Here is a 17,381-nt window from a genome sequence, read left to right as displayed (position 1 = left end):
ATTAACACTTTTCACATATATTGTACATACCTTTAGTTTATCTTTTAACCTTGTTTATGGAGATTTAATATATAGAAGTTTACAGGTTTTATATATTCAAAGATATCTTTTCCATTATGATGTCTATCTTTGCTATTATGCTTAGAAAGTCCTCCCTCACACCAGGATTAAAAAAGTATTTCCCCCCTTGTATTCCATTACTTTCATCTTTTTATTTTCTACCTCTAGAATTTACCTTGGTATAAGAAATCAGGGAAGGATTCAGCTTTTTACCAGCCAGTTGTCTCAACACCATTTATTAAATAATCCATTTCATTCTAGTAGTTTCAAATGCTTCCTTTATTTTATACCAAATGACCATATACACTTGAGTCTAATTCTGGACTCACTATATCTGTTTCACTGTTTCTATTCCTATGCCAGTTAACACATTGTTTTAATTTCTATACTTTTGTAACTTGTTTTACTATATTTGGTGAAATTCTCTCCTCACTGATTTTCTTTTTCAAGAGTTTCCTCATATATTTATTCCTCTGGATAAAGTTTAAAATGATCTTGTCAAGTTTCCCCAATCCAAGTCTTACCACCCAAATCAAATGCACTGAATTTATACATTAATTTCTAACAAGTGAGTCTTCTTTCCATCTGAGAATGATGTAGCTCATTTATTCACATTTTCATCCTTCCCCCAAACTTAACAGCTAACGTGGAAAACCATAACCCTTTATCTTAGAGATGTTCACATTTTCAAGCTATATACAAAGTACATCTTTTAATTCAAGACTTTTTTGTGCTGTAAAAATGTCTAGCAACTGTAAAATAATACTAATGCCATTATACTTGGAATTTTCCCATAGCTCCAAAATACCCATCTCTACTATCTGGAGGGTGCACGTCGAATACCCTTATAAGATTTCTCTTTCACAGAGGATGGCTTTCTGGCCTCCAAGGCCAGTGCTGGAGAAATGGGGCCTCAGCTGCTAAGCGTCCCGGAGGACAATTAGGAATGATGCTAACCAGACTTGCCTTCACACATCGTAAATGCCCTGAAGCCACATCGCTGCAGCTTGCTCAGAGCCGTCTGGAGTTCATGAATCATTCTCTACGGAACATAGGTCATGGCTTCCAAACCACAGCCCCACATCCTGGGCAGTGGTCCAACAAGGAGCAGGGTGACAGTATTGCCTGGCATACACTGAGAGATGGGCACCTACCCTCAGGACAAAAAGCACCCCTCCCAGAGCTGTGAAGGGGCTGCCAGCCTACCCATGGGCCAGGGAGCCAGAAGTGTTGTCCATGCTTGCAGAACACGGGTCATTGCTCTCCCCAGAACCCCGGACCCTCTGCCTCAGGACCATGCTTTAGATTTCCAGATGCAGGTGGCCAGAGGAACCTTAACTGCTAAATATTTGCTGATCTCATCCACAGTTAGCAAAACAGTGGCCGGCAAGCTGGATTTGGCCCACAGATGTGTTTTCTTTGGCCTGAATGATGTTGGATCATTTTTTTGGAACCAACATTTAACAATTTAGAGAGTTCCTGTATTTTCTCTTAAAAACTTAAGTCTGGGCCACGCTGCGCCTGCATTCTTGTGCAGGAACATTCAGTGAGAGTTGAGAGGGTCATCACCCCCAGTGACAGTGTGCTTCTATATTTATGGGACTTTGCTTTGGGGGTTGTCCCCCTACCCTTGCTTGCAGCCTCCTTACTCCAAGCAGTTTCTGATTTAGGTCTAATTTAGAGGGTGTACAGGTCTCTAAGCTAACAAAACACCTCAAGTCTTTATTACCATATCAAATTCCTCATTAAAAAAGAAAAAATCAACTAAGATATATATAGGTGAGGGAAAATACACAAAAATCTAGAAGTGTAAAAGCCCGTGCTCTACAGTTTGTATTTCTCATGTTCTCATGACATGATAGAATGAAGCTGAGAAAAGTTTAGAGAGGATATTGAATTTATCACTCAAAGTTCTTTAGGTACAGTCAGATTGCAGCCTTCTGGATGGATTCAAAAGATATACTCTATTTTTAAAGAAATAATGCAAATTTCCAGTTATAAAATAAATAAGTCATGCAGATGTAATGTACAGCATGGTAACCATAGTTAATAATACTGTATTGCACATTTGAAAGTTGCTAAGAAAGTAGATCTTGAAAGTTCTAATCATAAAAAATTTTTTTGTAACTATGTATGATGTACTTTTTGTAGGTATAGTAACACACACATGAGAACAAATTATAAATTTACTATTGATAATTTGTCTTATTTATTGAAAAAAATCCCCTCATCATACAATGTTGATACAGTTTCTTTTTTCTCACTTGGATCTTGAGACTAGCAGGCCACCATCCCCTGAATTAATGCTCATAGTCAAGAACCACAGCTTTAATGCTTTTCTCCCTTTTTTTCACTTTAAGTACTTTGCTAACATAAGCTTAGCTTTCATCTCAAGATTTATTCTAGTAGATGCAAACATCATCCCTTCCTACCCTGGAACTGAAGAGAGTAAGCAAAATGCACCAATATACTTGGGCCAGATCCTATTATGGCAAATAATAAACATTAACTGCTTGGCAAAATCTTTTTTTTTTTTGTACAAAATAGATGCATTAAATTAATCAACACAGGGACAACCCAATTGTGAAAAGGCATTCCTGAAACTACTGGGACAAAATAAAACTGAATATGCACTGGATATTAGGTGATACTGAGGAATTATTGCAAATTTTATTTAGTATGACAATGATTTTGTGTGTGTGTATATGTGTGTGTGTGTTCATTATCTGTTGGTGATACTTTAAAAAAGAAATAAACTCCATGGGTTTGCTATCACGTGGGACTTACAAATCTTAGAATTGTAGTTTTTCACAGTTTTAAGAGACTATAAGCATCACCTAGTCCAGGCATGGGAAGAAGATTTCAATTTATAGGCCAATTCCAATTTAATAGTGCTGTCCTGAGAAGGAATTTAGGCCTTTAAGACTAAGAGGGGAAAAAAAGGTCATGAACCATTAGCAATGCCAGCCAAGGGCACAAGACAGGAGAGTGGGGCAATGTGTGTTACTACTACTAGCTACCTTTAGAATCTCTAGTCTAGTGGTCTTTCAGGGAACTTAATACTTGTCAAGTCAACTCATTACTTCTTTAGACAGCTCTATGAAGTTATTTCTTATATTCTGACCCAAAATCTTATTTTCTGCAGCTTACAACCACGAGACATATAAGAAGAGCTCCACTTTAACTTGACAGTGCTTGAACTATTTCAGACAGTTCTCCTGTCCTTCCCAAGTCTAAACCATCACCAGTTTCTTCAGCCATTCCTCACTGGGCATGGTTCCTTCCCTGTCCTCACCACTCGCTATTGACAGGCACCGATTTGTCTCTGTCCTTGCTTCAGTGCGGTGCCTGGTAAAACGGTCTGTTGATGTCATGTTGTCAGGACACAATCCCCAAAATGCCTTTATTGAGTTCAAATTTTGGCTTTCAGACTCTCTGCATTCATTTAGACTTCACATGCTCCACCTCAAGTTAATTAGTCTCATGGAGGCTTCTAAATCTTTCTATTATCAGCTACAGCTGGGTCAACTTCAATGGCTTTCTCAGAACATATAACCGTCTTCCCACCTTTCCAGCCCCTGGCATGCCACCGGCCAGAGAAACCACAAAAAAGACTCAGAGTGGGCTTCCCTGGTGGCGCAGTGGTTGAGAGTCCGCCTGCCGATGCGGGGGACGCGGGTTCGTGCCCCGGTCTGGGAGGATCCCGCATGCCGCGGAGCGGCTGGGCCCGTGGGCCATGACCACTGAGCCTGCGCGTCCGGGGCCTGTGCTCCGCAGCGGGAGAGGCCACAGCAATGGGAGGCCTGCGTACCACAAAAAAAAAAAAAAAAGACTCAGAGTACCCTTCCCAATCCTTCAGTGGCTCCTCAAATCCATCTACAGATTTTCAATCTTATGAAGAGAACTTTCAATCTTAAAACTGAGAACTGAGGGCCACTAACTAAGCCAGAACTATCTGGCAACTTGTCCTCATTGGCAGAGATGAAAAACAGGCAACCACAAACTGGCTCAACATAAGTAATAAAGCAGGCCTAGTCACTCACTCGACAAGTGTTGCAAGGACTGGACTGAGCCACTGAGCAAATCAGAATGAATGACACAGCAATCATGTTATCAAACACATAGTTTCACAAAAGTAAAACACAGACATAAATAACTCAAGTCAAGTGATCAGTAAGGTGCAAAGAGCTATGGGAGTTGGGAGGTGGCACAGAAGGCGGCAGAAAGGAAGCTGAGAATCAGGCCAACTTATCAGAGGAAGCAGTAGGCCTGGAAGGACAGGTGGGATTGGAACAGTGGAGAAGTGAGCAAAGAATAAAATACCAGTGGGTTGAGTAATTTGGTTTGGTTGATGCATAGGGTCCATGAATACGACTACTGGGAAGTAAAGTTTGGAAACACACAGACAGGCAAAGCTGGATGAGACTCTTCCTCTATCAGGATCAGCTAATCAAAGGGTATTTATACCAAAGAACAGGCAACCCATCCAAAGATACAGAAAGGTGGGGAAGGAAAAAGAAGGCAAAAAAGTCAGAACCTAAGGCAGAAAGGAAAAATTAAGTGAATAAATAGGGGTAAAGAGAGAAAAGCAAAAGGTGAGAAGGGAAGACAAATACTGTCTTCCCACTAACAAGAGGCTCCTCCACGATTTATTTCCCTTCCTTGACACTGAAATGTACTGGAGCAGCCTCTCTTGTATCCTAAAATGAACCTCTAGGCTTAGATTTCTAAACCTTATTTATCTTCCATCTCCCTATGCCCTTTATTAACAGCCACTTCCCCTAAACTGCCTAATCCACCTCCCACAAACAGTCCCTGTGACTGATCCCTACGGAGTGCTGGTAAAGGAAGATCGTGACATGAAAAGGACAGCTCAGTGTCTCCAACATACCTGATAACAGAGTAGGGGAGCAAATGATCCTTATGCTCACCTGAGAGAAGGGAACGGGAGACATGAAGAGGGAGTCTTAAGAGGTGAGAGTGGAGGAAAGGGGCTGTGGACCCAGAAAAGCCACGTGATCAACATAAGGAACTCAGGCTCCCCTTGTGTGTGTTCATTCACTCATTCAACCACTCATTCATTCATATATTCCTCTCCGTCCCTTTATCCCACCGTTTTCTGCTGCCACACATCCAACAGGCTACAAATAAAAATCAACTTCCTCAGTAGTCTCATTAATCGCTCAGGATTAGGCCCCTACATAGTGCCCTGGATTTTCCCTCAGAAATACACCAAGGTATGATTTCTCATTTGTTGCTTCTCTGCCACGATGTAAGCTCACGAGGGAAAGAGCTATCTTCTCACTGCTGTATCCCTAGCACCTAACACAGGGTCCGAACTCAGTAAATAACTGTCGAATGAACAAGACACTGTACAGACAAGTAAGAGGTATTCCCTAGAATTCTCTAAGACCAAAAACTGGTGTGGCCAAAATTGCTAATTGTTCACCCAAGTCCCTGTTCTCTGACTCTTTGGGGCCACAGCTACACTAGTTTCCCAACCTCCCTTGTAGGTAAGTTTGGCACGTGACTGAGTTCTGGGCAGTGGGACGTGGGTGGAAGTGAATTAAATCACTGCCAAGCGGACCCATGAAAATCCTCCCACGCTTTGCCTCCACACTCTTTTTTCCCTTCTGGTTGGACTAGAGACAAACCCTTTGAGTGACCTTAGAAGCTACATGTTGATACCTGGGACTCTATGTGGAAGAGAGCCACCCCTCTCATCTGTTCATAAGAAAATCAACCTTCTCCTATGTTTGAGCCATCAGACACTTAGGAATCTATGTGTTCAGGAGTAAACCTCTCTAATTCAGTCACACAGTTAGGTGACAACTCAAGTTAGGCTCTCCTAATCTTTACCAGCCAGCGGACGTTTGTCACTTTCCTAAGGAGAAATAAAGGCCATTCAGAGGACAGTCCAATCTTTCTTGGGATGTATGACTGAACGAAAGTCCTGTTTACTCATGATCCTCAGAAAAAGCCACAAAACAGGCTGGGCAAATTCTGGTGATGTCAGAACCATAGATGATCAGCTTCCTTGCCTCGCCTCCTCTCAGAAGTACAGGGCCCCGCAGTCCCTGCACAAGTGCCCAACTGCCTTCTCAAGTAGTCTGGCCCTGGCCTCATCTGTGCTTACCTTGCAAAAATGTCACAGCACATTGCTCCGTTCTTTTCAGTGCCAGCTGGCGAGAAATGGCCCAAAGCTTTTTCAAAAAGCCACAGCAACCTACACTGCCACAGAACAATGGCTGCACCAATGACTCGCCTTCTGAATAAAGCATTCAGCCAACCGGATAGTGATGCAACCTCAGACAGAATTCATTTCCCGGTGGCAAAGCTCTTCTTACCCCGATGTGTCTGACTCTGTTGTTCCTACCGAACACTAGAGACTTCAAAGAAAACTCCTCTCCCCGATGGACTGGAGCATTTAAGTAATTGAGTTACATTAAGAAAATTAGTAGCATGTACTGTACATAATTGCCTGTTTAATCTAGGTCTAGAAAACTATTAACAGGGTAAATGATTGACTAACTCTTTTCACCTTTCTTCATTGCAGGTTTCTTTATTTCAAGAACTTCCAGATCCAGTGGTTCTTAATCTTTGGGGGGGGGGGGTCATAGACCCGTTTAAGAATTTGATGAAATGCCTTGACCCTTTCACAGAAAAAAATATGTCCACAAGTGCACACACATATTACACACGATTTCAGGGTGCACACAGAATGCCAAGTCTATCCACTGATTCCAGGTTCATGGACCCTCCAGAGCAGAGGGCAGCAAAATTTCCCTCTAAAGGGCCAGAGAGTGAATATTTTTGGCTTTTCAGGCCACATACTGTCTCTGTCACAGCGACTCAACTCTGCTGCTGCAGTATGAAGGCTGCGTTGCCAGTACTCCAACCAAACTTTACTTGTAGATATCAGAATTTGCATTTCATAGAGTTTCCCTGTGTCACAAAGTATTCTTTTTTCATTCTTTTTTCGGCTATTTAAAAAATAAAAACCATTCTTAGCTGGTAGTCTGTACGAAAACAGGTGACACAGCATAGTTTGTCAATCCCTGCTGTAGGGCAAGGGTTCTAGATGTACACATTTTCTGCCTCTATTTTCACTAACTTCTAATGGAAACTCCACGTTTCTTCACATTATGAATGCGGGCAGCAAACCTCAGTAGTGTCAGCAGAAATCACATTCATACCACATTAGAGTGGTAGCAGGTAGCACAAAATATTTATCAGGCTCACCACTATTTTTAAATTATGGTCACTATTAGATCTCCGACTGTATCTTGCCATTTAAATGTGCTGATAAACACATATATTATTATAGGAAAAATCTGATTTGATAACTGAATTTCAATATAATTGATTTCCATTCGAACCCTATATATTTTATTTAGTGCATTTAAAAACAGAATTCTGAGAAGCAGGACAGGGCTTTCACCAGACACCAGAGAGGTCCATGGCACAGAAAGGGTTAAGAGGGTCTGAGCCAGAAAAACCAGAGCATCTCCTACCAGAGCATTCACATCTTCCGTTTTGTAGATGAGCATCCGTATCTCCTCTGGATCACCGCTGAAGATTGCTTGGACCAATGGTGGCTGTAAACACAGGAGAATTTGAATTAGAACTATAATTAAATAATTGGATTGCATTCAGATGCAGATGGCTAGAAGATATATGTTCCCCCAAAAGTTTATTCAACAATTATCAATTGGCAGACAAAGATGAATATGGCTCAGGCTTACCCTCACTCGAAGTCTAGTAGGGGGTGTATTTGCAGAAAGAACTAACTATAATACGATTTGAAAGCCATGACAGACAGTCACATCTAACCTGGGGCTATGAATATAACATGAAAACCACCCCTAGTTGAAGATGTCCTTGAAAGGCCCTTAAATTACCTATCAAGGAAACTACCAAATCTATGCTTTTGTGCATAGAGTCCCCTGTCCTTCCCCCCATCTCTCAGTAGACAATGTTGCCTGGTCCCTTTAAACAATTCTGTTCCTAGAGGATGTTAATGGCCACGTTTCTGGCCTCCTGAATGATTCTTTGTCAATGTTTGCACAACCCTTTAAATCATTCCTGAATGCTTCCCATAGCTTTAGCCAACAAGCACTGAGTGTTTTAGACGTGATTACTTCCCATCTATTTAAAGTAAGTGGCTATTCAACGCTAACATTTCTGTTTGTCATATGTAGTAGAATAAAAAATAAATAAATAAATAAAAATAAATAAAGTGGTACAATGGCGGGGTGGGGAGCAAGAAGGGAGGCATTACTGAGCAGGTATCATTGAACTCACCTATATTAAACAAGACCCAACATATGGTAGAAGGATTTGTAAAGCTTGATGGAAACCCAGCTGAAAGACAAACTGTCTCTGCTTGGGTGGTAGAGTGAGAAGAGTATCCAGAGAAGCTTCATGGAAGGCACCTTAATGAATGGGTTTGAGTGTGCAGACAGGGAAGGAGGGACACGTAGGCAGAGGGATCGTGGTGTGCAAAGGTGTGGGTATGCAAATCCATGTTACAAATGCTGCCATCAACCTGGTGATCAGGGTGTGGGGGGAAAAGAGGAAAAGGCGTGGGCTCAGAGGTCAGTGTTGGGCTTGCCCACATGGTGAAGGATCCTGTTCAAAGCCAGTTCTGCCACTTGCCAGCTACATGTGGAGCACACTTCCCATGTGTAATCTGGGGCCAAACATGATCTTTGTTGCCCAGCCCCTCAAACGGTTGGTATAAGGAACAATTGAGATAATATATGAGAAAACCCTCTGTAACTCTACAACCCTACACAAATAACAGATGTTTTCACTAAGAAATGTTTATAATGCCAATACGGGCTATTTGACTATTTTTTTTCAAACTTTAAAAACCTTGGCAATAACACACACACACACACACACACACACACACACACACACACAACTTTTGGAAATATTTTAGTCCTAGTAGGCAATAGGATGATGGCAGTTTCTCAAACTTGTCCGAAGCTAAGAATCCCCTGAGATGCTTGTTAAAACTGTATTCCCAGATCCCTTCCCTGGAGATCCTGGGGTGGGACCTGAGAACCCAGATTTTTAAAAAACACCCACTTAGCTCTTGGGAACTGCAGAGCACTGGCCTAAGGTGACATGGTTAGCATTACCTGCCTCAACCACTCCCCGTGGAATCTATGTGAGACTCCGAGTCCTGATTTTCCCTACAAACTTGCTTTTCTCTTTTTTACCTGCCTGTTGCCTCTCTTACATGTTTTGAAGGTGTTCCTTGTTATTTGCGGTGACCAATATAAGTATTGTCAGTAGGAATATAGTAAGACTCCCTGAGGAAACATTATATAAAAAATGTTAAATTGCAGATAAATATTTCCATATGCCAGGAATTTGTCCACAGTTTTCCCTCTGCCATTAAAGTTTCCAGCGAGTGGACATTTGTATCTCTTTTTTGTCCCCAATACGCTCTTAATCCTACCCTCTTGCCAAGGTGTATGATTCAAAGATAGTTTCTCAAATTGCCAACAATTAAGTAGCAGGAAAGAAGTCTTGAAAAGAATGCAAGTTTGACTAGTTTGGTGTCAGCTGGCACTCTGCCCAAGACAAGGACTTCCTTCCCACACTTGCTGACTACCTGCTAACCACGTCTCCAGGCTATCTGCCCCATGGCAAGGACCATATTTCATGTAAAAAAAGGCAGTCACACAATGTCAGGATTTCAACAAAAATATTGAATCTTGGATATCTATTTCATAATTCTCTATCTGCTCTGCTTGTGGCCAAATGCTTGTGTATACTTTTCTGCCTTTTTGAACCTTAAGAGAAAGCAAATAACAAACCCCAATAACCATGGGATGAGAAGCAGAGGCAGACAAGATTTTAGTGTTGAGTCAACAGTGGTCAATCAACAGTTGAAAAGTTAAGATCCTGAGAAACAAACCCATCCCAGTTTAATGCACCACTATTTAGTCACTTTAAGGAAACAGAGCTAGGTAAGCAAAGCCTCTCTTCACTCATGAGTCTAAGGAATGCATGAAGATATTCAGTCCTCACACTTCTCAAGAAAGACAAGGGTTCCAAGCTATGGCTGGAATGTTCCCAAGGAGAGCCACCCTGTAATGCTGCCAGACAAAGATGCCAGCACAGTCCTTCAGGGAGTGGTATGTGGAACTTCCCAGTCCCGGTCTCTGAGACTGCTGGAAGGGTATCACCAGTGCAGAGAATTCCCAGCAGAGAATGGTATGCACACTTCCCCAATGCCTCCCAGCTTCCCTCTGCTAAAAGCTGCTTTGGGAAGCATTGTCAACGCCCAGAATTCCTAGCATCCATTGGGAAGAAGCTGAGCCACTGCTGTAACTCTTCCAAAGCTGCAGTCACATACATACATGAATATACCCACATGTACATGCCTACATTTGTACATGTACACATCTGTATCTACCTTCATGTGCGTATACACAGAGATACATGCTGATTCACTCGCGAATCCCTCACACTCCCTGTGGAATAGAAAAGTGCCGGTTCCCCAAAGCCCGAAGTCTTGCTAAATGGACATCTCCACCCCAGCTGGGCTGTGCGGCCACTGTGACATCTCTGTCTTCACAACTGTTAATCCAGGCATTATGAGATTCCAAACCAGAACTTCACAGATACATGCTTTGCTTGAATGGAAGCCGTGTGTTTGCATGGATGTAGTTCTTGAACTAAATTTCTGTAACTCTTGAGCCAGTGGTATTTAAAAAAAACAAACAAAAACAAAACAGTACGGGTGTTTCTTTTTTTCTCCACACTCCCAAATAAAACATGCCCATAGAACACTTCGGCATTCCCTTTTGTTGGGATTTTAATCAGATCCTGCTCTTTTATTTTTCCCTAGGTAAACACTTGCCCTGAGAATAAATATTTTGAAAAATATTTCTAAATACGGTCGCTATTACATGATTTTAAGAAAGGGGGGATATTCTAAATACAATATTCTTGCTCATAAGTACCAAGTACTTATATTCTGTTGACTATTCATTTGGCGATCACTGTATCTTTTACACCTTTTACCTTGACCTTGACAAGGCCTTACTTGCAAAAGAACAGAGTCCTAAGCCTTGGCATGTACAAAAATTTTTTAGACGTTTCACACATTTCAACGCTAGCATATACAAAATAGGAGTGCTTTGTGTGCAAATTTGAATAAACACAAATTTATTACAAGGGTCAAAGTTGTGAAAAACAAGTAGGGGCAGGAAAAAGAGATTCTGATGCGGTGAAACCATGGGTTATCATTCCCTAAAGAAACTTAAATTCTTAAGAAGAGATATACAGTAATTTCAGCTTCAATTACTGGCATTTTTTAAGCATGTTTAGCAGCTGTACATTGGAAATGACTGCCATGTGCTGTGGATACTGGCACAGTCCCTCATGTAGATCGAGAAGGTAGAAGGATACTTCCTGGGCCTACTTTACCAATGGCACAAGTGGGAGTCAACATTCAGATGGGACCAGTCCTTGTCTTTCAATATCACCAACTCTCAGCACGGTACCATCTTTGCCAGGAGTGTTAACAGCTGCCTTCTACAGGTGACTGTCTTCCAGGCTGATGACATTTGACCCCTCTAAGACAGAAGTGCAGAGCAGAAGCTGCTTGAATTTGGCAGCCACTATGAACGAAGTAGCCAACCTTGCTGACACTAGGAACTGAAAATTTATCAGCAAAACGCCAATTTTGCTACCCACATCTCCTATCGGCCCACTCAATGCAATATTTTTCTATTTTATTCTCAGTGTTTGAGAACAAACTAGGAAAACATCCAATTCCCCAAAATCAAACTTGTACTGATAACAGTGTTCTTAAACTTTGAAGCAGAGTTACAATTCCACTAGGGGGAGCAAGACGGTAATTTGTTACCTGGGAGATAAGAGTAAATGTTCAGGTTGCGGAATAAGGTAGCTGGAGGATCCACTTTGTTCAAGACATAAAAGAATTTAAGCTTCTGAGAGAGCACTTAGTAATAAGTAAACACAAACATTATTATACCCAAAAACAAAAATTTTAAAACCTTTCCTATTGATTCCTGAGGGTCCAGGTTTTTAGGAAGTAAGAATAAAGCCATTTAAAACCCAGGTGTTAAAGAATTATTTTTATCATGTGCAAAACCCAATTCAATTATTTCCTCAATTTCACTTTTAAAAAGTGCTACTAGTGGCATCAGATATGCCACTGGTTTAGGAATAAAGCCCATCAGGGGTTCTATGAAGAAAGCACAGCTGGTTTAGAGGATCCACCCCATCCTGTCCTGCAATGAGGTCGCGGGTCACCCCTCCAAAATCTCCTAATGAAACCATCAATTTGATTTTGGCTAAAACCACTGTACAGTGCATTTCACTTTCTCTTTGTCAGAGCTGCGTGTTCTTTACTAACACTTTGGCTTTGAAAGATAAACAGAGTGACAGAGGCTGTCACTGAGCATCTGGAAATACAGTCCATGGTAAGAAGTCCAAGAAGATGCTCCCGCATTACATTCCAAATTCTTGATGTGTTGCTTGTCTTTTTCTAATTAGATTGGGCAATTAAAGGCTCCAAGTCTAAAAGAAAACATCTTGCATTCTAATCAGGGGTGGGTGTTGGGAGTCAATCAATAGCCAAGAGGGAAAAATGATATTCCTAAACATCTGGCCACACTTAAGTATTCTGAGTACAGAATGTCATTAAAGCAGGATGGGAGCATGTTATTAGCAGCTAATAGCTGATGCAGCAATAATCTGGCCATATGAAACTATCAACATATATGAACATGTTGAAATACTTCATTAGGTAACAACTGGTTTTTGTGTAAGGCAGTGCTTACATTTTTACAAAAGGATAATAAAAATTCGTTCAAGTCACTAGATTTAACGGACAGAACTTGTTAGCTCTACTCATGTGGCTCCTGCTGTGTGATCCACTGAAAGGATGCCATTGAGTGCTTCCTGAATATAGATCACTCTACTTGGGGAGAAGTTCACTCCATCATAGAAAGACAATGATGATAATAAAATCAAAATCTGTTTCCCTTAAGAACTGTACAAGATATACTGAGTCCTCATAAACATTTTTTAATGCAAGACTACATGTCTGAAAATGCTGCAGAGTCAAACTATGCTGCAGAGTAAGTGTCTATAATATTTCCGATTATTAAAAACAGAAGCATAAAATTCCAAGTATCAGTAATACCCTCCCTATAGGTAGCTATTTATTAACTTTATACTTAAATACTGTGAAAGAAGAACTATATTTAATCAGAAAGTGGAAAAATTAATTTATCTAACCTTTTCCAAAATGAAAATAACACATAGGCATTGACTATGATATAGTTATTCAAGGACCAATTATTCAGTTTTTGGAAAATTCACATCCTTTGTCGCACCTTCCTTTCCTGAGATCCTCCTTGGCTATTTCTCTGCTTTTTAAGAGCGCTCATCAGCACCTTCACGAGAGGAGAGCTGGTCCGAGGGAAAATGAAACCCAGGTGTGTCAACTTTGCTACTAGTTACTCACAAAAGGTTAGGTAAAAGGAAATGACGAAACAACAGTATCGGTTAGCTTGAAATCTGGAAGCAATGTTGATTTTACATACCTGAGATCTCTCTCTTTTTTTCTGCCATAGGAGGGAGATTCCTCCTATGTTTGGTATCAGACTGACTTGGGATTAAATCTTAGCCATAGTTTCCTCATCTACAAAATAGGGCTACTGTAGCCATTTTATAAGATGTGTTTTAAGAAATGACATAATATATGCAGTGCCTCCTGTACAGGGCCAATGCTTAATAAAAATAGCGATTAGTGTGGATTTTGAGGTAACAAGCTCAAAAACTTTCATAGACAAGTGCATTTATGTCCATCCATCCTACAGTAGGAAAAATAAGGGATCCAGGGAGATTTCCTTAAAAATTACAGAGCATATAAATCAAGTTAGGATGATAACCCACTCAACACCACCAGTAAAGCGGAGGGGCCCATCACACTGGGGAAAAAAGCGTTTACATACAGGAAGGGGAGTAAAAATCACACCGAGCTTGATTTGGCCTTTGTTACCCTGGCCAACCTCAAAAATGGTGCACAACCTCTCTGTACTCAGGGGTCTAATCTATAAAACCAAAAGAACAGCAACTCACCTGAATAATACATCATCTCTCTTGACTAATCCGGCTGTGCCGCATACCTATGTCCACTGGATGGGACGTGCAATCATAATTTTACTATTTAAGGTTATTGTAAATAAGCACGATTATACTTTTCCTTTATGCTCTCCTGATGGTCATAAAGGAGATTAATCCCGTTTGGAGCTGTGAGGGGGTGGAATGATTTGCCTGTTAGTGGCAAAGTTGAGACTAGGATTTAGTTTTCCAGATTCTCCCACTTCAGTACTTTCTCTCTCTCACATGTCAATACAATACAATAAATACAATATAATACAATTAATACAGAATATATTATATATAATTCTTAACCAGTAATTCAGCCTCAATTTCAATGAACTTTCTATGGAGAAATTTACACCTAACAACTCACTAAGGGAAAATGCTACCATATCTATTCTCTCTCTATGTGTGCGTGTATACACCATACAGTGACGATATACGTATATATATTTCTAGATACAGTCACTCCTAACAAAATAACTAACAATAAAACAATCTTGCCAAAAGTTAGAAAACAAATAGCTACGATCTTTCAAACTTGGGGCGGGGGGTAGGTCCGTGTGGATTGAGTTATCAGAAAGGAGACATAGGTATTAAGCTGGATTTTGAATGAGACTGTGGAGAATATCTTTCATGCTGGAGAATAGTAGATGATGAGGTTAGAAAAAAATAAATAAATAAATAACTGGGTTAGGGGAAGCTCCATGCCAGCAGAAGGAGATCTTTGTTTAACATCTTTATTGGAGCATAATTGCTTTACAGTGTTGTGTTAGTGTCTGCTTTATAACAAAGTGAATCAGCTATATGCATACGTATACCCCCATATCCCCTCCCTCTTGCATCTCCCTCCCAACCTCCTTATCCCACCCCTCTAGGTGGTCGCAAAGCACGGAGCTCATCTCCCTGTGTCATGCAGCCAACAGAAGGAGGTTTTTTGGGTTTTTTTATTTTTTATTTATTTTTTAACATCTTTATTGCGGTATAATCGCTTTACAATGGTGTGTTAGTTTCTGCTTTATAACAAAGTGAATCAGTTATACATATACATATGTTCCCATATCTCTTCCCTCTTGCGTCTCCCTCCCTCCCACCCTCCCTATGCCACCCCTCTAGGTGGTCACAAAGCACCGAGCTGATCTCCCTGTGCTATGCGGCTGCTTCCCACTAGCTATCTACCTTACGTTTGGTAGTGTATATATGTCCACGCCTCTCTCGCTTTGTCACAGCTCACCCTTCCCCCTCCCCATATCCTCAAGTCCGTTCTCTAGTAGGTCTGTGTCTTTATTCCTGTCTTACCCCTAGGTTCTTCATGACACTTTTTTTCTTAAATTCCATATATATGTGTTAGCATACGGTATTTGTCTTTCTCTTTCTGACTTACTTCACTCTGTATGACAGGCTCTAGGTCTATTGTGGCACATATATACAATGGAATATTACTCAGCCATAATCAGAAGGAGTTTTAACCTAATCTTCTGGGCAAAACAGGAACTGGAGGTCTTGAGCAAGAAAATAGCACAGAGGCTTTGCAAACCCCTATCTGGCCAAAGTGTGGGCTGAGCATTGGAGGAGGAGAGTGGAGTTAGAGAACCCAGTTAGAAGACCATCGCCACAACCCAAGGCATCTCAGGAGAGAACTTTCCGATCTCCATTTATCTCGGGCTCCCCGATTACAACTTACAGGGATACAGTGGAAACGACAGATACTGTTTCTAGTTCTTTGATGTTGCTCTGTTCCTGGATTCAAATTTGGCTCAGCAGCTGCGCCACTTTCCTTTATAGCCCAAATCTCCTGCCCCGAGACACTACTGTTTCCAGGTGAAATTGAGGTTACTTCCTTTAGTGCCTGGAACACTTCCACCTTTCCCCCAACAGAACCTCCAGGGAAATAAGTTCTGTTTCGTCAGACTTGTCACTTGGGCACTGAATTTAAATCATAGCATTTCAAAAATAGGCCACAACCATAAAGAGAAAAGCAAAGCAAAACAGCACAGACCTAGTTTGCCAAATGCCATATTTGTATTGGGATCTGCTGCCAACTCCCCACATCTTTTTTCACTCCGTCTAGCTCGAAATGGCTTGAGACCAAATCTCAACTTTAGCTAAGTTAATTAAACAGTGTTCAGGAGTTGACCTTTAAAAAAAGTTAATTTAAGCAAGAGCACACTGGATCCAATAGGTTAGTGTGTGCAGCGTATTTAAATCAATGTAATTTTAGTGAAACAAAAAGAACATACTTCTACAACAGTTTCTTGTTTTGAGAAATTTTTATAGCGGTTTTATTTCCTATCTTAGTGTTTTATTTACATTCTTTGTATAACTGTATCTTAGAGTATACTGAATTAATGTGGTTTCAAATATTTTTTTAATGTGGGGTGAGTTAATAATGTTAATCAATAAAAGCCATTTTAGTGATTTTTGTGGGGAAAAAATTATATATGGCCAGAAGATGGTTTTCAGGGTGATAAGTGTATTCAGTGTAATTTCTTTGTTCAGATACAGAAAGCGGTTCTCAGTTTTAGGATGCGTTGTACAAACACAACTTTTTATTAATATCTGGTATGTACATCCCTTATCATAAGGACAATGGTAAAATAGTATTCCTAAAGAAAAAACATGACAGAAGGTTAATTACAGTAATATCCTCTTGCGATCTAGAGTAATAATAACTTTTGAGAATTACTGGAAACTGGAAGCTAAATAAAGCAATTCAAGCAGCCTTTAAAAACAAAATCGATGTGTAGAAATAAAAGGCATTCATCAGGAAGGTGGCAATTTCTTGTTATATCTGAGGGGGATGGAATGACCACACATGAGAGATATGAACTAACTCAATCACATAAAGTTATTCATGATTCGGGCAAACTCCAAATTGGGTTTGTCTAATTTGTTAGAACCTGGATTCTCTCAAAAGCCACCTTTTGCCCAATCAAGTCTTTCCAAAGCCCATGAGATTTTTCCCTTTAAACCTCTCCTTCCTTTCTGTAATCCTTTTTCTTTGAATTCCATACGCATTCCTTGGAAAGGGAGATAGCAGTTAAACTCTCACCACTTCTCCACAGGGAGCCAGGTGAGGGATTATGGAGATGTGCAAAACGGACTCAAGTTCCTGGCCTTGGCTACTCAAACCACTCTCAAATCTAAGGCAGTGGGTT

The 17,381-nt window shown here is 40.7% G+C and overlaps 1 protein-coding gene across 2 annotated transcripts in view; it reads right to left on the bottom strand.

The window, feature by feature from the left end:
• ANKRD44 (ankyrin repeat domain 44) overlaps positions 1 to 17,381 on the bottom strand; it is a 325,912-nt gene that overhangs the window by 195,849 nt on the left and 112,682 nt on the right. For both annotated transcript variants that reach the window (XM_029224527.1, XM_029224528.1), the window contains exon 2: positions 7,575 to 7,658. In XM_029224527.1, the coding sequence (XP_029080360.1) occupies positions 7,575 to 7,658 (84 nt within the window). The remainder of the gene's footprint in view (positions 1 to 7,574; positions 7,659 to 17,381) is intronic.

This window comes from Monodon monoceros, unplaced genomic scaffold (genome assembly GCF_005190385.1).
Source record: "Monodon monoceros isolate NGI ecotype Baffin Bay Population unplaced genomic scaffold, NGI_Narwhal_1 Super_Scaffold_16, whole genome shotgun sequence".
NCBI lineage: Eukaryota > Metazoa > Chordata > Mammalia > Artiodactyla > Monodontidae > Monodon > Monodon monoceros.
Note: the sequence above shows the minus strand (reverse complement) of the source record. Positions and strands in the feature narration are given on the sequence as shown.